The 19,030-nt window shown below is 51.8% G+C and overlaps 1 protein-coding gene across 2 annotated transcripts in view; it reads left to right on the top strand.

The window, feature by feature from the left end:
• CACNA1H (calcium voltage-gated channel subunit alpha1 H) overlaps window positions 1-19,030 on the top strand; it is a 147,640-nt gene that overhangs the window by 104,053 nt on the left and 24,557 nt on the right. The window contains exons 15-25 of one of the 2 annotated variants that reach the window (XM_058849731.1): window positions 2,159-2,249; window positions 3,539-3,747; window positions 6,011-6,436; window positions 7,120-7,220; window positions 7,561-7,684; window positions 7,803-7,871; window positions 7,981-8,165; window positions 9,966-10,092; window positions 10,424-10,549; window positions 11,014-11,103; window positions 12,256-12,448. In XM_058849731.1, the coding sequence (XP_058705714.1) occupies window positions 2,159-2,249; window positions 3,539-3,747; window positions 6,011-6,436; window positions 7,120-7,220; window positions 7,561-7,684; window positions 7,803-7,871; window positions 7,981-8,165; window positions 9,966-10,092; window positions 10,424-10,549; window positions 11,014-11,103; window positions 12,256-12,448 (1,741 nt within the window). Of the gene's footprint in view, window positions 1-2,158; window positions 2,250-3,538; window positions 3,748-6,010; window positions 6,437-7,119; window positions 7,221-7,560; window positions 7,685-7,802; window positions 7,872-7,980; window positions 8,166-9,965; window positions 10,093-10,423; window positions 10,550-11,013; window positions 11,104-12,255; window positions 12,470-19,030 lie in introns of both variants that reach the window. The other variant, XM_058849730.1, reaches the window with a different exon arrangement.

Here is a 19,030-nt window from a genome sequence, read left to right as displayed (position 1 = left end):
TGTTGCAGCCCTGAGGACCAGGATGGCTCAGAGTCCTGTCCTTTCCTTGGCACTCTGTCCCTTCTGGAATATTTCTGGAACTCAGCTGTTCCAAAGCTGTTTCCAGCTTCCTAACACGAAATTCTCGGATCTTTGGGACGATGTTTTATAAGGTGGAAGGATTTTTTCTCCGCTCAGCAGCCTGGCAGCCCGCAGGGATCTTTGCAGGGAGCAGCTCCCATTCCTCCCCTGCCCTCTGGGAGGTGGAACCTCGTGCTGATGTGCAGCCAGAGCTGGGCAGAGCTCTCTGAGTGCCTGATTGCTCCTCCAGACAAACTGTGGTTTCCCTGCTCAGCCCTGATGGCTCCTTTCAGAGCTCTTGGTTTAAATGTGTGTAAGCTCTGCTTTTCCCAGCCTGGATTATTCACCCCAAAGCAGCAGCCACAGACGTGGCACTTGCAGGGCACATTTTGCTCTCCGTTCCCATTTATTTTCAGCCCTGACATCAGGCTCATCACTTGTCTCAGCAAGAGGTGTTACACAAAACCTTGCTGGGCTGCCAGGGCTCCTCTCAGGCCTTGCACTGAGAAATCATGGAATCCTGGAATGGCTTGGAAGAGACTTCAAATTTCTGGTTCCAACCCCCTGCCATGGGCAGGGAACCTTCCAGCAAAGCAGATTGCTCTGGCTGCAAAACAAAGACAAATTCTGGGAGCTGGGTTTGCTTTTGTCATCCCTGGTTCTGCTGCTGGGAACGGGGCAGAATTCTTGTTTTGACCTCTTTGACTTTGCCCTCTGAGCAGCCACAGGAGTCACTGAGGAGAATTTCTCCTCCATTTGCTCAGGTGTTTCTTTTATTTATCTGGAGAGGGACTCCTGGGAGATGTGTGCAGCTGAGAGCTGCTCTCAACTCAGAACCATCAGCGGAGCTTCAGCAAGGGCACTAAAAATTGTCCTGTGAACCACAGCAAACGCTCTCAGCCTGATGCCAGCTCCTGATCTGCCTCTGGAGCAAGTTTGCCAGGAATTTTCCTGGAAGAGAACAGACTTAAATGGCCACAAACCCATTTTTAGTACATTTGTGCTTAGTACAAGTAGCCAGACTTCAAACAGGGCCGTAATTGCATATTTGTGCTTACACCGTTCCCATGTCATTTTGAAATCTCCCCCCAGAGCTGCTCTGGGAGAGCAGGAAAACCTTCCAAAATTGTGCAGATCTTTCATCCACTCTGCACTGGCGTTTCTGCTCTGAAACAAAGATGAATCAGGGAGCTCAAGCCTTTCACTCATCCTGGCCGTGGCACTTTGCAATAAATCACAGGCAAAATGAAGCTCATTGCCACTTCAGCACCATGCCTCTGGAAATTGTGGGGATTTGTTCAGGCACCAGGCGAGGAACTGCGCTCCTTTTTCTGGGATCAGCTCTTCAATCCAGCCCTTTGCTATGGATTTGCACAGATTCCTGCAGTCCTGAGGAATCCAGCCAGAGTCCTGCTCACATTCTGCTGGAATCCCTCCCCCAGCAAGGAGAGCCTGAGGCTGGCTCCTCTGGCCCAGGCTGATCGTTTCTGCTGGCAGATGTGTGCAAAAGGGAAAAGGAGCTGGACTTCCAGCAGGAAAGGCAGGGTGAGGGTGGCTCTTCCCTGTCCTGAGACGCTGCAGGGCTGCCAGGCAAACTGGCCTCATTCCCTCTGCCTCAGGTTGCCAAGAGATTTCCCAAAACAATCTGTTCCCAGCCAGCACAAGCAAATCAGGGTTTCCAGATCTAAGTCAATTTTAAAGTGCTGTCAAACACAGGATTAAAACCCTCTGACATCCTTTAACATCAAACCCTCCGTGCTTTCAGCTGGGATCACGGAGAGAGCAAACAAGCAGCCCCACCATGCCAGGTTTTTCAGTCATTCCTGCAATTCCAGCTGCTCTGGGATGTTTTCCCCTGGGATCTGCCGTTCCAGGAGCAGTGTGGGAAGCACAGTGACATGGCAGGGACGCGGTGACAGCCACAGCATCGTCCTTTCTGTCCAGATGAGGGAAAACAAGGAAGAGGAACTCGCCTGGGATCATTCCCAGGGTGGTCTCAGAGGGAATTTGGTATAAACCACCCACGGGGAGCAGAGCTCTGAGCTGCTGAGGAATCCTAATGAATTGAGTCTGTTAATTACCCTCCTCCTCTCTGCAGGGAGATGCCAACAGGTCAGACACAGATGAGGACAAGACATCTGCCAACTTCGAGGACGAGTTTGAGAAGCTGAAAGACCTCAGAGCAACAGGTGGGGTTTTGTGCCTGCACTTTCCTGGCAATCTGGGAGCTACAACTCTGCTTCCACAACAGAAGAACCCAGGTTTATTTGGCAATTAATCTGATTGCAAAGTGACCAGAGCAGCTCTGCAAAGCGTAGGGGACGCTGGATGAGCACAGATATTCCCTTTAGACAGATGTTTTTCTAATTTAAACATCCCCAAGAATTTTGAGCTGTGTCTCCTCTTTCCCCCTGCACCATTAGCACAGAGTGCTTTGCTGACAGCAATGTTCTCACCCCACTTCTCGGCAGCTTTTCCAATCAATCATGTTCTCATCTGTTCCTTTTGGTTTCCCACACAAAATGCATTTGGGTGAGGTTTGATGGATGGAAAATGTTGCTGCTCATTTGTGTTCCAGGAGGGTCTGGCAGTCGATTTAGGGAAGGCCCACACTGCTCTGGTGTACCAAAAACATGGAATTGGAGGTGACAGCCTTCACTTTGCAGCCAGAGGGGTGACAAAGAGGGATCACACATTTCTAACAGTGAATGATGGTAAACAGGAGCCGCTTCAGTTCCTGCTTCCTTTGATTCCCAGCTTGGGCTCTCTTAGGATCCCTCCAAATGCTTCTAAACCAGGATTTGTTTCAGCCAAGGAAATGCTGATTGTGGGGAGCAGGGGGAATTCAGCTGAGGAAGGGGCAGAAACATTTGGCAGAAACTTCAGGCATGTCACAAAATCCTGAAACTCCAGACTCAGCTTAGACAGGAGCTGGAATTCCCAGGTGGAATTCAGCCTGGAAATTCTCTGCCAGCCCCAAAACTCAAATTCCACTCTCTAAATCCCAAGGAACAGAAAGCAAAACTTCCTGGAAGTGCTGAAAGCTCCAGGGGCTTGGAGAAACCTGATCTGGTGGGAGGCATCCCTGCCTGTGGAAGGGGGCTTGGAATGAGGGGATGGGATGGGATGGGATGGGATGAGATGGGATGGGATGGGATGGGATGGGATGGGATGGGATGGGATGGGATGGGATGGGATGGGATGGGATGGGATGGGATGGGATAAAATGGGATAAAATGGGATAAGATGGGATGAAATGATCTTCAAGGTCCATTCCAAGCCAAGCCATTCCATAATTCCACGATTCCATTGGAGGGCGCTGAGTTCCCAAAGGCTCCTTGAGAGATCGTGGCGTTCACCCGAAGCCTTTCAACACCAGGGCGGGATCTCACTGCCCACAGCTCCACTTGGCAGAGCTGCTGGAGGTCCCCAGCAGCAGGGTCCCCTCACGTGGTGTCCTCTGTCCCCCTGTGTGCAGAGATGAAGATGTACTCGCTGGCTGTCACCCCCAACGGGCACCTGGAGGCCAGGGGGGCCGTGCCCCCGCCCATCATCATGCGCACGGCGGCCACCCCGATGCCCACCCCGAAGTGCTCCCCACACCTGGACTCCCTGCACGCCCTCGGGGACTCGAGGAGAGGCAGCAACGCCTCGCTGGACCCCACGGGCTACGACCAGAAGTCCTTGGTAGGTTCTTGTGGCCAGCAACTCGCCCTCGGTGACGCCGAGCGCAGCGTCCTTGTCTCCAGGGATGTTCTGGGGTGGAAGGGACCCACGAGGATCGAGGGAATGGCCCTTGCAGGGGTTAATCCCACAAGTTTGGTGTTGTCAGCACCAGCTGAGCTCAGCCTGGGGTGGTGTGAGACACCGGGGACAGACAGTGCTGGAGAACAGAAAGGAGGCTGAGGGAGGTGGGAAATGTAGAAAAGAGGAGGAGAGCAGAGCTGGGGTGTGCAGCGCTGGGCCAGGGCGGTGACAACACAACAGCCAAGGACTCGGAGTCCATGGAAAGGGAAAACAGGGATGTACTGGGATTTTCCTGCCTGCTGCCCCATGGGAAGCTCTTGCCAAACCATCTCACTGGAGAGCCATAACCTAAACGAGTTCCATGACCCCTCTGAGGAGGAGCAGGAATCTTTTCCAGCCACGCCAGCCTTTTGGGATGTCTTGGAGAAGCTGTCAGGTGTTGTGTGAGGATGAGATCTGCTTCCCACCTGGCATTTTAGGGGGGTTTTTTGAATTTATGGTGTGTCAGGGGGATGAAACATTTTCCCTTGAGCTCTGGTTACGGTCCCACAGCCCTGCTGGAGGGGAAATCCAGGGAGCAAGGGGATGAGGGGGTTTGGAATGAGGAGATAGGATGAGATGATCTTCAAGGTCTCTTCCAAACCCAGCCATTCTGTAACTCTGGTGCCTTTTGAGGGTCCCTGGACAGTAGCTGGACAGAGTTAAAGGAATAAAGTAGGGATTTATTAAAAGGCCTTCCAAGGATACACCTTGGGCAGTACAGGAGCCTGGCTGAGGCTACACCCAAGATAGATGAGGGCTCACGAGTTTTCACACTTTTATAAGTTCTGGTCCATTTCCACATCGGGGTTGATTGTCCAGTTCCAGCTGCAGGTGATGCAGTCCCATCCTCCCAGACTGCTCTCCTCAATTCGCTGCTGGCAACACTTCTTGGGCCCGAGGATGCAACGGTGTCCTTGGTTCTGGGGCTGGAAAAGGATTGGTGTGTCTGCCTGGGCTGTGAGGAGAACTTGCTGACACTTCATGTGAAGTTCAGAGTTAAATCCTGGGTTTTGGGGCTGGGAAAGGATTGTTGTGCTTGCCTGAGCTGTAAGGAGAACTTGCCAATGCTTTATGTGAAGTTCTAATGTGCAGGATCCGAAAAATACGACAGCTAAAACTTAAGGCATCAATTCCATGATTCCTTTGGAAGGCACTGAGTTCCCAAAGGGCCCTGAAGAGGCTGTGAGGCTCCCCAGATGCCAGGACTGCAGCAGGGGGGCGGCAGGGCAGCTCTGAGCACACAGGGAGCAGAGGCAGCAGCGAAGGCAGGGTGGATTTCTGCTGCTGTTTATCCATCCCACTCCTCTGCTCCGTAACTGCGAGCTCATGTTCGAATCAAGGCAGCAGACCGTGAAGGCACCTCACGCCCAGGCACAGCCACCATCCCCCTTGCTAAGCTGCTTAGTCAACCTAATGCCTTTGAAAAGAAAACAGAGCTGACTGCTGCTTGCCTGGGGCTTCCATGGGATTGTGAGCTGCTGGAGAGGGATGTTCATCCTGCCAATCCTCTCTCGGGGAGCGCGGCAGGGCCACCAGACACAGCCAGATGAAGCAGGCAGGGGAGAGCTGGCCAGCACTGAGGAGGAGGAGGAAGGCAGTTTTTCCTTGGTTTGTGCTGGGAGGAAGCCATGGAGTGAACAGGGAGTTTTTCTCCTGGCTTTTCTGCCATCCTGGGAATTGCCTGGGACCTGCCCAAGTGCGCCGACACGCACGGAAAGTTGTGGAGGAGAAACGTTCACTCCACTTCCTCCCGCAGCAAATGGAAGGAAAGGAATGGAAATAGGGGCACAATTCCCAGCAGGCACTCGGGTGACTCAGGTTCCCTTGGGAAGGCAGGGAAGTTGTCAGCTGAAACATCCTGAACGTGAGCAAAGAACGTGCCGGTTCAGCAAAATGCCGCTTGTTGATGTCTTTGGGTTCGTTTTTCATGGAGAGCTGGTGTTGCCAGGGAGCCACCAGGACAGAGGGGTGGTGGCCGTGCTCCAGGTGTGGTCCAGGACCACCTTCAGCGTGGCCTTGGCCGGGTGCTCCCATCTCAAGGCCGGAATCGGTGCGAAAAGCGGGAAGGGGAGGCCGTGACTTTCACCAATCTGGCTGAAACGCCCCAACCCTTTGTCTCCCTCCTGCAAACACCCCCTCCCACACCTGCCTTCTCTCCCAGTCCAGCCTCCGCAGCTCCCCCTGCACCAACTGGGGCACCAGCAGCAACTGGGGCAGCCGGCGCTCCAGCTGGAACAGCCTGGGCAGGGCGCCGAGCCTCAAGAAGAAGAACCAGTCGGGAGAACGGGAGTCGCTGCTGTCCGGAGAGGGAAAAGGCAGCACGGACGACGACTCGGACGACGCCAAGTCCAGCACGCTCAGCCGGCCCTCGCTGCCCCGCCGGGCGGAATCCCTGGATTACCGCGGCTCCCAGGAGCTGCCGGAGCTGCTCCGGGTGCCCTCCGTGCGCCAGCTGGGGCTGGGCCCCGCCGCCCTGCTGCCCGCCGAGTTCCACGACTGCAACGGCAAGATGGGCCACGCCGAGTTCTTCCTCAGGGTGGACGGCCACAAGGAGGACGCCCTGGACTACGAGGATGACATGGAGGATGTGAGTCCTGCGGGGGCTGCGGGCTCCTGCTTTAGGCGGCTTTTCCGTCCCTGAAAGGATGGGTGGAAATCCAGCGTGGAAATATCGCCTCAAGGATGGGGTTGGGAATGGTGATCCCGAGCTGAGGGATGGGCCTTTACTTCCTGAAAGATCCCTTTTTTTAAGAGATCTTTTTTGGGCTGTGGCATTGAAGTGGTGTCCTGTGAGGTAAAACTTCCTTTTTTTCCAAAAATGCCTCATTTTTGGGTCGGTTGGGATTGTCCCCCTGGCCCAGGATGCCTCCAAAATGAGCTGCAGACACAACGTGTGAATGGCTTTACTCACAGCAGCTGTTTGGTGTCATGAAAGCTTGAAAGCCTAAAAAGAAATGTATTCCACTTAACTTTTTTGGCTGCTTGAGGCCTTTTTTGGGTTTGGCACAACTCTGTATCTCAAAATGACACCTTCCCAGAAGCCTTGCTTTGTCCTGTCCATCTCTCCCCTTTTCACACCCCTTTCCTCCTTATTTTCTTGGACAAATGTGACAACAGCCACCACAGCTCTGTCCCAAAAGCTGTGAGTGCCCACAGGCACAATGAAAAGCCATTTACTGCCCCCCTCCTTCCAAAAAAAAATACACCGTGAAAGTTGAAGAGGCAGGGAAATAAAAGAGGAAGAAAAGGTGTTCCTTCTTTTTTATCCAGAGTTATTGCTACCGGATCCGCAAAGCCCTGGAGCCCTACAAACCCCAGTGGTGCAAGACCCACGAGGACTGGTCCCTCTACTTGTTTTCCCCACAGAACAGGTAAGACATTCCAGTGAAATTCCAGCAGGTGTTTGAGGTAATGGAATATCGGCGAGTCTCCCCTTGGGAAAAATCCCTGGGAGTTTTAGAAATGCAGTTCCTGGTTTTGAAGGAAAGTTTTCGGTTTGGTGTGGGTGTGTGGGCTCACCCCACTGCTGTCAGGGGTTTAGCCAGCATTAGTAATAATTAATAATTAATGATAATCATGGATAGTCATGTGGAGATGCTGCCTCACCACCTGGGCTGGTGCTGGTGGCACATCAAGCAGAAGGACACAATGGGGAGGGGTCTATTCCTGACCCAAACTTCTGAAGGATCTGCTTTTCCCACCTCTCTCCAGGTTCCGAGTGATGTGCCAGAAGGTCATTGCCCACAAAATGTTCGACCACGTGGTGCTGGTCTTTATCTTCCTCAACTGCATCACCATAGCTCTGGAGAGACCAGACATCGACCCCCTGAGCACGGTGAGAGGCTTCTCCTTCCTCCATCCCCCACCCAGATCTTCATCTCCTCAGGACCAGACCCTGCAAGATAAATGTTGGGTTTCTAACTAGTCTGTCTTTGTTGTTCTGTGTTTTCCAGGAAAGGATATTCCTGAGTGTCTCTAATTACATCTTCACTGCCATCTTCGTGGTTGAAATGATGGTTAAGGTAATTAGAGCTTCATCCCATGGCCCAGAGCAAATCCTGGCAAAGACCAGCCCATGCCAGAGCTACGATCTGGGTGAAGATTTCAACGTCTCCCTTCTCCTGGCTGCAGGTGGTAGCTCTTGGCTTTTTCTCTGGGGAGAACACGTACCTGCAGAGCAGCTGGAACGTCCTGGATGGAGTCCTGGTCTTTGTATCCATCATTGACATCATTGTGTCCATGGCATCAGCAGGAGGAGCCAAAATCCTGGGAGTCCTTCGTGTGTTGAGGCTTCTGCGGACCCTGAGACCTCTCCGGTAGGCGCTGATAAATCAGAGAGTTTGGGAAATGCACACCGTCTTGCTTAATAACACCAAAAACTGAAATAAATCAAGGGTAGAAACATCTTTGGGGATCCCCAAACTCAGTGAGAAACAGCTGGAAAAGAGTGAAATGAATTCCAATTCATCTTCTCCAGCTCAGATACATGCGGTTGGAGCGTGGAGTGAGAGGTGTTGTCATAATCCGGAGTGAGCGCGGTCAGAGCCTCCTCCACTCTGATTCTATCAGCCCTTCCCAATCACTCTGGCTCCTTCTTCAACTGCACAGCCTCCCAGACACTCCCCAGCAAAGAGGGGCTTGCAGTGGAATGGGTGCTGACGAGGATTTGATGAGCTCCAGCATCATTCCCTGTTCTCCTGAGCCTGCCAAACTTCCCTGCAGAGCAGCTCCTCCCTCAGCGAGGCACAGGAGGGCACAGCCTCCGGTGTTTGGCAGCAGGAGGAAAGAGAATTTGTATTTTGGTTATGATTAGGCAATAAAGAGGGATAATGCTTGGGAGGGGGGAGCGATTTGGATCAGCTCCTGTTCTGTTTTCATCCTGCTCGGCGAGAAGCCGGAGCCTTTTTTTACTGAAATTTCAGGGGAATGAGACAATCACCTGCAAAAAGCTGGAAACTTTCTGAGAGAGTGATAGGAAGAGGGAATCTTTTAGACCACAAGAACAACAGCTCTTTGTGCTCTGTGTCACCTTAGTGAGAAGGAAATCAGTGTTTGTGGCTCCTGGCTGTTCTGCTGCTGGCACCAGGGTCCCCTGGCAGCGCTGGCTTCCCAGGACACCCCGGACAAGTCACCCCCTGTGACCCACACAAGTGGGAGCAGAATTCAGGGCACGGGCAGCTCGTGAGGAAAGGGAAAGGGCAAAGAGGGAATTGGTCTTTGATAATAACTAGGCCAGATCCTATGAATAGAAAGGAATTCATCACCTCTCACCACAGCCTCACCGAGCACAGGGTGGCTCCAGGGACCATTCCCAACACTTTGGAGGTGCAGTTCAGTCTCCACATGATCTCTCTCAAACAAGACCCTGTGGAAATGCTGCAGCACAAAACCCTTTTCTCTGGGCTTGGCAGGCACAAGGCATCATTATCCGTGTGAGCTGCAGCTCCCTGCAAGGACTCACCCTCCTCAAGCCCATCCTAAAAACAACTTTGAGGCTTTTCAGGCTAAACTCCCACCTGGCCCTTCCCAGGGAAGCTTGTCTTGGGCAGGCTCGGCTCCCACACCCCCAGGGGAGGGCAGTGCATTCCCCCAGGCTCTCCTCCAGGAAAGCAACACTCCTGCTCTTCGTGACACCCCAAACCTGCCTCAGAGCACCCAAATCTGCTTCCTGACGGGATTGACCTGTGGAGCTGTTGGTCACAGCCAGTTCAGGAACTAATTAGGAACCAGACTGGAATTGCTCTGTTTGGAAAGTTGTCATGGCCAGTGCTGCAGAAAGAGCAGCAGACGTGCTCTCCAGGCCCCCTGGGAAGCTGCTCACGTGTTGGGAGAGGCAGGAGGGTCCTGCCTGTGTCCCTGTGCTGGGATCAGAGCCCTTGGAGCAGCCGTGCTCCTGGAGTGAGGTACAAACCTCACTGTGGGAACTCTGTGATATCCTGTGGGTCTCCCCTCCTCACCCTGCCCCAGCTGCTGCTGTTTGAATTCCATCTGATGTGGTTGGGAATGTTCTGGCTGTCTGAAGAAATCCCTGCCTGGCAGAGGAGAGGAGAAGCAGCTGGGTGATAACAGGACGTGCATAAAAATTAAAAGTTTTGTTGTCTTGGTTTTTTTTCCAGAGTCATCAGCAGAGCCCCAGGTCTGAAGCTGGTGGTGGAAACCTTGATCTCCTCCTTGAGGCCCATTGGGAATATTGTTCTCATCTGCTGTGCTTTCTTCATTATCTTTGGGATTTTAGGGGTCCAGGTAGAGTATTTCCCTCCCCTGAAAGTGACTGCTGCAAAAGAAAAGCTGCTTTTCTCAGCTGCCAGGGTTGAGGTGGAAATAATGAGCTGAAATGCATCCAGAGGAAGATTTCAGTTTGGGGAGAAGAGCCAGGTTTTAGGAGAAATGATCCAGGGTGGGGTTGGCAGCTGCTCCCAGCAAGGATGTCAGGATGAGGAGAACAGACAGACCTCCCTGCTGAACCCTGCTAAAGGAATGAAAGATAAATCAGAAAACAGACTTTTCAAAGCTGCTTACTTTTTGTTCTTTTTTTCTTTTTTCTTTTTTTTTAAATTTGTGTTTTCAAATGCAGCTTTTTAAAGGCAAGTTCTACTACTGTGATGGCCCTGATGTCAAAAACATCACCACGAAGGCCGACTGCACCAACGCTCACTACAAATGGGTCCGGAGGAAGTACAACTTTGACAATTTGGGGCAGGTAAAGTCCTCCCTGCAGGGATTTTCTGTGCAGATTTTCATGGATGAACACTAGAAATGTGTGGCTTCAGGAGGGTGTGGAGCCTCCATCATAGGAAGTTTCCAGAATTGATGTTGCAATCATCGATCAGTGGGTTAATATTTGCACTCGGTGATCTTTGAGGCCTTTTCCATCCTTGGTCAGTCTATGACTTTATCTGGAAATCTCTTGTCTTTTAGCCTAAATGTGTAAAAATGGATCAGATCAACTCTTGATCTCTTGCTAGGGTTGTACATTCCTTAATTTTAGGAGTGTTGTCCTAAAGCTTTGGGATGCAATCCCTCAACCGCCCCTTTTATCCTCTTGATTCTTCTGCTTGCAAATGAGGAAAATAAAGCGTTTTACAGTGGCTGAAAAAGGAGGAGTCGGGAGTTTCTTCTCGGGGCACTGAAAGTCAAGACCAAGCTCTTCTGTCCATTTTGCAGGCCCTGATGTCCCTGTTTGTCCTCTCCTCCAAGGATGGCTGGGTGAACATCATGTACGACGGGCTGGACGCCGTGGGCATCGACCAGCAGGTACCTGTCCTGCAGAGCCCAGCTCTGCCCCTCTCTCCAGCCCCAGGCCTGGGCACTCCAGGCTTTTTGAAATCCCAGGAAGGAGCAGAGCTGTAGAACCTCCTTGAGGTCCGTTTTTTGGTTTCCCATTTTTTGGAGTTCCTTTTCCATGGCTGCTTCCCATGTAGGACAAGCTCTGACGCGTCCTACTTCAGAGGATGTAGAATGAATCAGAGTGAGGGTACTTGAGGATGGGAAACCACCAGGAATGTTGTGAAAAAAGGCATTCAGCTGGTGAGTTTCGTGGCATTTTCCGTGGGAAGTCGAGTCTCGCATGAGTAGGACCCACCCAGAGCCACAGAAACGCTTTGGACTTCATTTCCCCCACTTCTGAAGATCTGGTAACAACTGAGAAACATTAAGCAGGAGCCCACATCTGAAAAAATAAAAATCTGGAGCCTATCTTTAGCTTGAAACAATCTTGCTGGTGGGATGATGCTCATCCACTGAGATTTATCTGAAGTTGTGGGAAATAAATGCCAAAATAATGAAACCCTCTAAGGGAGTTTTGGGTGGGTTTTGCACAAAACAGTAAAATTTTAGTCAGTGAGAAGGTGAATGAGAGGAAAATACTTTGGGAAAAAACTCCTCCCAGTCCTCTCCTCCTCCCCAAAATGAGGGGAAAAGAGGGGGTAAAGGGGGAAAATACTCAAAGCCTGCAAATAGGGCTGGATTTTTGGGAATGGTGAGCGACTGGAGCGGTGCTGGCTGTTCCCAGGCCACTTTTTGTGGGATTTAGGAATCATTCCTGCAGCCAAAACAACTTCCAGTTGTTTTTCTTGATTCCAGATGAACCAAAATCCATAAAAACAGAGCTCCAGGGTTTTCCTCCTAATCCAAGTGGTGACAAGAGGCACCACAAGCACACCCAGAGGCTTGGGGACACTGCAGGAATTCACTGGATAATTCCTGACAGGAAAAAAGGCTGCAGGAAAAACAGTGGAAGGGGGACTTTATGGAATCTTCCAGATTTTTTTCCCATGGATAGGAAGAAATGTTGCACCAAAGTGGATTTTGGGTATAGGGCAGCAACTTCTGCTCCAGAAGAACTTGTTGCTCCAAAAACCTGACTTAACCCACCGGCTCTGCTCCCTCGTTTTTCCCTCCCCCTAGCCCATCCAGAACCACAACCCTTGGATGCTGCTCTACTTCATCTCCTTCCTGCTCATCGTCAGCTTCTTCGTGCTCAACATGTTCGTGGGGGTGGTGGTGGAGAACTTCCACAAGTGCCGGCAGCACCAGGAGGCGGAGGAGGCGCGGCGCCGGGAGGAGAAGCGGCTGCGCCGCCTGGAGAAAAAGCGCAGGAGTAAGGAGATGTACCTGTCTGGTCGGTAGAGTGCCTTACAAACCAAAATCTTTCTGAGCCCTGCCTGCTCCCAAAGCGAGATTTCCTGTTCACTTCTCTTGTTGTTGTGGTTGTTGTGGTTGGGGTTCAGGAGGTTGCGTTGCTTCGTTGCCTCTTTGGCGGCGCCTTAAGGCTCGGGTTGGTGACACGGTGGGATTGTCCTGGTGGGAAGCGTTGCCTGTTCACCTGCCCAGGGAGAAAATCCTCCTCCAGCAGAGCCCTCTGTGCGAGGCCCTGCTGTCCCAAGCACCGAGGGACACGGGGGTGAACGGCTGCCAGGTTCCCCCCGTGCCTTAACGCGCCGCCTGCATCGGAGGACGGCGGTGGGGTTTGATTTGGGAATTCTTTCCTTGGATAAAACAGTTTTTGATGCTGTTTGGGAGTCCTGGAGCATGGCCCCGCATGCCACAGACACTGCATGGGGGCATGGACTGAGCCACGGCCTCCGTGGCACTGCAGGGAGAATTCCTCTCGGGAGGATGTCCGTGACAAGAGATGCTCGTCCCATCCCAGGCTGGGACTCAGTCCTGGGACTTGTTTTGTCCTTGGAACACTGGTCAGGGGCAGGGCCATTAGCCAAAAAAAGGCCTTTAGCCAAGATTTCCTTCTCAGTGGATCTAATAGGGACCATCAAACCCCAAAACCACCTGAGCTTGTGCTCCTTTCCTGCCCCAAACCTGTTCCTTCCCACCACCCCTGGGACAAGCTGCCTTCAGCACCGAGTGGATATTCTAAGGAAAACTGCCAGGAAAGCAGCCCCAGCTCTCCCAGAAGTTTCACTGAGCAGGGAGAACTTGCCAGGCATTTTCTGAGGAGTGAGCAAACCTGGCTTGGCCACTGAGATCAAAGCTGAGCTTAGTCAGGGGTAAGGCCAAGCTCTGCTGGCCCTGTTTGCTTGCAGCAGTGCTGTGACTCTGCCTGGCCGTGTCATCTCCTGGAAGGACCAAAAATTGTGACAAATTGCTTGTGTCCCACACACCAAGCTATGGAAATCCATTTCCAGCTGGAAAAACAGCCCAGCTCCAAGGACACAGCAGGTACGGGCTGTGCTGGGAGAGACCCCATCCCATTCCCTGCATCCCTCCCGGCCTCAGGCAGGAGCTGGGTCCCTCCCAGCGCCTCTCCTGCTCCTCTGGTGCTCCTTGCTGGAGCCAGGGGACACCTCAGCACTAAGTGGTGGCACAGTTGTCCCCACAGGACCTTAATGACACCACAGGGAGGGCCAAGTGGTTTGATTTTAGCCGGTTCAGTGCCTGGCTCAAAATGAAATCCAGCTCAGACACTGAGTCTCTCCAGAGATTTCCAGGAGTTCAAATGCAATTTCCTTCCTCCTTTTCCCATTTTGCTTTGGCAGTCTGAGGGTGGAAATACTGAAGGCAGCATTTCCAGCACAGGGAGGAGAATCAGTTTTAGGGTCCCAAGGGTCCTCCTTGTGCAGCTTCTACCCCGATGTGCTGACCTAAAAGACATTCAGATAAACTCGAAGTTTATATGAAATTTTTTACAAAAAGCCATTTTAAACATCCTTAGAGAGAAGAGGGGCACAGGTATGGAGGCACAGCTCAGCTCCTGATTAGGAAATAAATCTTATTAAAGCCTGGCTGTGACTCCACAGCTCAGACACCAGAAAGAGCCAGTCCTTGTCAAAGTGATGGACACTGTGACATTGTCCCTTTTTCTCCACCACCTCCAAGGAGCTATTTCAGGCCAGCCGTGGCACAGATGAGCCTTGTAGCATTTCATGGAGAGCACGCAGGGAGGAGGACAGATTTCTGGAAAGGGATCAAGTCAATAGAGCAGCTGAGCAGTGAAACATTTGGCCATGTGCTGGGCTTCCAGAAGGTTCCCTGAAAGTGTCTGGCTCTACCTGCAAGGACAGCTGGGCATCCAAACTGGAGCTGTTAACGAGGGGAACCCAAATATCAGCGACACATTTGGAAAAGTGCTGTTTCCATCTCAAGGGATTATTTTTTTTGTTTCGACTGGGAAGGGTTTGAACCTCCTGGGTGCTTGAGGTGGTGATGGATTTGATGAAAAAAAACCGTGGCAGGCTCAGAAAGATGCGAGGTGTGACTGTGGGCAGTGTGTGTGTGTGCTGGTGGGATCTGCATGGTGACAGCAGCTGGCAGCTTCCTCTGCTTCCATGTGCCCCTTGCACCGCTTCCATGTGTCCCAGCACTCTGTGTCACCCCTGTGGAGCAGCAGGAGAGAGCCTGGGAGAGGAGGGAGGAAATGTGGGATGGCTGAGAGAGATCCCTGCTTTTAACTCAGCATTCCCAGCGTTGGACAGAGCAGGAGAGGAGGAAGAGTTTGTGTTTTAACAGGAGGAAAATCCAGCCTAGGCCACAAATGCACGCTCTGGGCTCGCTGTCTGCCTGGCACCTTGTCCGTGTGTCCTGTCCCCTGTCTGTGGTGTGCCCTGCTCCCCTGGGGATGGGCTGGGGGGTCTGTCCTGACCTGCACACACAAAAATGCACCATGGAGCTGTGGCAGGCTGGGCTTGGGGCTGGCAATGGTCAAAACCTCAGCTGGGTGATCCTGAGTGCCAGTCCCAGGCTGGATCCAGGATTTGGGGCCTGGCAGAGGGATTGCTCCATGGAAAACACAGCCCTGGGGTGGGTTAAACCTCAGCTGGGTGATCTGGGTAAAAATCCCAGGCTGGATCCAGGATTTGGGGGCTTGGCAGAGGGATTGCTCCATGGAAAATACAGGGGTGGGTTAAACCTCAGCTGGGTGATCCTGAGTGCCAATCCCAGGCTGGATCCAGGATTTGGGGGCCTGGCAAAGGGATTGCTCCATGGAAAACACAGCCCTGGAGTGGGTTAAACCTCAGCTGGGTGATCCTGGGAGAAATCCCAGGCTGGATCCAGGATTTGGGGCCTGGCAGAGGGATTGCTCCATGGAGGACACCGCCCTGCAGCAGGACCCAGCTCCTCAGGTGGGATGGGGAGTCATCCATCACCTGCTTTGGGGTTATTTTTCAGCTGGAAGGTCCCTCTGAGCCCAATTCTGTGCTGTCACCACCTCAGATCTTTCCAAAACATTTCTGCTTTCCCATCCGAGGGCCACTTTGCTGAAGGGATTGGCAGCAGGTTCACTCTGCTCAAGGAGAGCAGAGGGCAGGGGGTGAGGACACTGAGAAATGCATTTGATGTGGTTTTAAAGGCAGAACTGCTCGGTGAACTTTTTTATGTGAAGGGAAAAAAAAAAAATTCAAGATAAACCAGAATTTTTTCCTGACGCTGTCCCTGCTCCATCCATTATATCCAAGTGTAATTTAACAATCCTGCTGCTCTGAGCCTTTTAATGAGCTTCTCAGAAGACACAGACTGAAACCAGCCTCCCCAGATTGAAGGTTTTGATTAAAAACACTTGATCAGTGTTTTTAATCAAACAAACACAGATCAGCTTGATCTCCTCTGCCTGTGGGATCCAGGGCCAAATCCAGCCCTCCTGGATCTGCCGTGTCAGGTCAGCTCTGGACTTCAAAGGCTGCAGGAGGGTCTGGGGTGACACTGGGGCTGAAAGCAGAGCAGGAAAAGCTGGAAAAGCTGGAAATCACAGCTCCAGCTGGGAGCACAGTGCCTTTCAGTGTCCCTTTGGGAAGACCCCAGAAAACTGAGGATTCAGAAATGCTTTTTCCTGATTTCAGCTCTATGAGAGGAGAGTGGCCACAAATCTGTTCCTCCGAGGCTCTTCCCATTGGAGCTGGGAATTGTGGAAGGACGAGGCACATTTTAAGCCCCAGCAGAGGTGCCTGTCAAACCTTTCTCTGGAGGGTGGCACATGGTGATATTTCAATTTAAACATCAGCACCACAGCCCTCTCTGTACCCAGCAGAATCACTTGAGCTGGAACTCCAATTTTGGGGTGCTGCATCCCTGAGTGTCCAGAGTTTCCAAGCAGGGAATTATCAAACCCTGCTGCTTGTTTTTCCAGGCAGCTGCAGGTACAGAGCTGCTCTGTTCCAGGCATGAATAACCCCATTAGGGCTTTCTAATGTTTCATGCAGAGCATTGTAATGGAGGAGCTGGAGCTGGGAATTGTAATGCCAACTAAAAATGCTTTTAAGCCAGGGGATGGGGCTTCATTAATTTCCATGTCAGCAGAACCACAAGCAAAGTTGAAATACTCTGCAGAGAGCTGAGATTCAAGTATTAGCCAGCATCTAATAGCGGCAGGAGGAAAGGCTGGGATTTTCCTTTTTTCATCAGTTTGATGTTTTCTTTTTTTCCCTCCTGCATTTCCACCAGTTGAAACCAGCAGCTGAAGGGAAACCTGTCTGTGTTTGATGGAGAGAGAGCATTTACAGAGCACGGAGTGGCAGGACAAGGGGAATGGCTTCCCACTGCCAGAGGGCAGGGTTATGGGATATTGGGAAGGAATTCCTCCCTGGGAGGGTGGGGAGGAGCTGGGATGGAATCCCCAGAGAAGCTGGGGCTGTTCCTGGATTCCTGGAAGTGTTCAAGGCCAAGCTGGATGGGGCTTGGAGCATCCTGGGACAGTGGAAGTGTCCCTGCCATGGCAGGGGTGGCACTGAATGGGCTTTAAGGTCCCATCAACCCAACCCATTCCATGGTGACAGAAATCTGCCAGTTGGCTGGTGGGAGCCTCACCCCAAAAACGATTTGCCCAGAGAAGCTGAGGCACAGGTTGTGTTCTGCCTGCTGGGATTGACAATGGAGCCAGTGTCCCCTGGGTGCTGGACCCACACCCCATGGAGCAGCCTCCTCCTCATCCAGGTTCTCCCACAGATCCCACAGCCCTGCAGTCAGGGTGTGTGCAGTGAGCCCTCAACACAATCTGGGGACTTAAAATTCCCTCTAAGAGTGGAGCCCAGAGCTCTTTGCTGTGCTGTCAACAGAGGTAAAACTTCCTGAAGGGATTGGGAATGCCCAGAGCTGAGGCTCTGGAGCTCTGGAACGCTGCCTCCATCCTGCCAGAGCTGTGTGGGGCTGCTCTCCCTCTGCTCCCAGCCTGCTGCAGCTCCTCTGCCTTCCTGGGATCCCTGATCCAGCCCCAGCTCCTTGGGCACATCCCTGGGCTCATCCCTGGGCTCATCCCTGGGCTGATCCCTGGGCTCATCCCTGGGCACATCCCGGCTCCTTGGGCTCATCCCTGGGCACATCCCGGCTCCTTGGGCTCATCCCTGGGCACATCCCGGCTCCTTGGGCACATCCCTGGGGACATCCCAGTTCTCTCCAGGCACATCCCAGTTCTCTCTGGACACATCCCAGCTCTCTCCAGGCACATCCCAGCTCTCTCTGGACACATCCCAGTTCCCTCCAGGCATATCCCAGCTCTCTCCAGGCACATCCCGGCTCCCTCACCCAGCCTGGCACGGGCAGCATCTCCTCGAGTGGACATTGCATGGGGTCCCCCCTGAGCATGGCTGCACGTGGTTATTGTCCCCTCTGTCACCTCCCTCCCAGCTGTCCTTGGATGTTTTCCCCCTGTGGGAATCCCCTTACTCTGGCTTTGGGTTGTGTGCATCCTACAGGAGCCAGGCTTCTCCCAGAGTCTCCTCGGGATAAGCCTGTCCTAAGTTTTCCCAGCAGGAATTTGAGTGAGATCTGTGAGTCCCTGGGGAACAGCCCCAGCTTTGGGTCTGGCTGCTTCCTCCTGGGTTTTTCCCTCTCCAGCCCATGGACTGAGCAGCTGTGATGCTGCCAGGGAATTTAGGAGGTTTTCAGCTCAGTGCCTGACAGTGGAAAATGTCTTCTTGTGATTCTCCTCCTGTAATTAGTTAAAAAACAGAATCAACACCTGATCTTTTGCTGAATAGTGAATAAATCCAGAATTTGGGCAGGTGAGGGTGGTTAAAACCACCTGCAACCTCTTTTTTATGTGCTACCCATCCCAGCTCATGTCCTGGAATCCATTAATCAACCAGGCATCATTAATAAATTGTCCCTTAATATAATATTTAACTATTAAGGGTATCCTCAGACCTCCCAAGGAGTTATTTGCACTCCCAAGAAGACATTTCCCTAAAAATAAATTTTAAAAAAAAAAATAGAAAAAAAAAAAAAAAGAACAAGGATGTTATAATCCTGAAAACACATGAAAGCACATTGTACAGGCTGAAATAAATATTATACTGCAATGTTTTTATTATTATTTTTCAGGCAGGCTGAGCTCAGTAGCAGACAGCCCCAGCAGTCCAAGATGACTCGTAGGATTAAGGCACATGAAAGCAACAGGGGAAAAAAAAAGTATTCAAAAACAACTCTGCCTGCTTTCATCTTGTTTTTCCACACCCCTTAGCAGAAAAATAAAAAAGCCTTGGTGACCCTGGTCAGAAGGAAATGTTTTTCAAATGCTTCTACTGTACTTTTAACTACCAGGAAAAAAAAAAAAAGGTAGTTGAAAGAGAGCTGCAGATTCTGTTTCCCTTTATCCAATTAATTTTAAGGTTTTGGATTCTGATCTGGCATCAGTTGCACCAAAAAAAAAATAAAAAACTCCCACATTTCAAGAGTCCTTCCATCTGAAAGGTATTAGGAGGATGAGAGGAGCGGGAGATGGATTTCAGGAGGACAC

This window comes from Poecile atricapillus, chromosome 14 (assembly GCF_030490865.1).
Source record: "Poecile atricapillus isolate bPoeAtr1 chromosome 14, bPoeAtr1.hap1, whole genome shotgun sequence".
NCBI lineage: Eukaryota > Metazoa > Chordata > Aves > Passeriformes > Paridae > Poecile > Poecile atricapillus.
Note: the sequence above shows the minus strand (reverse complement) of the source record. Positions and strands in the feature narration are given on the sequence as shown.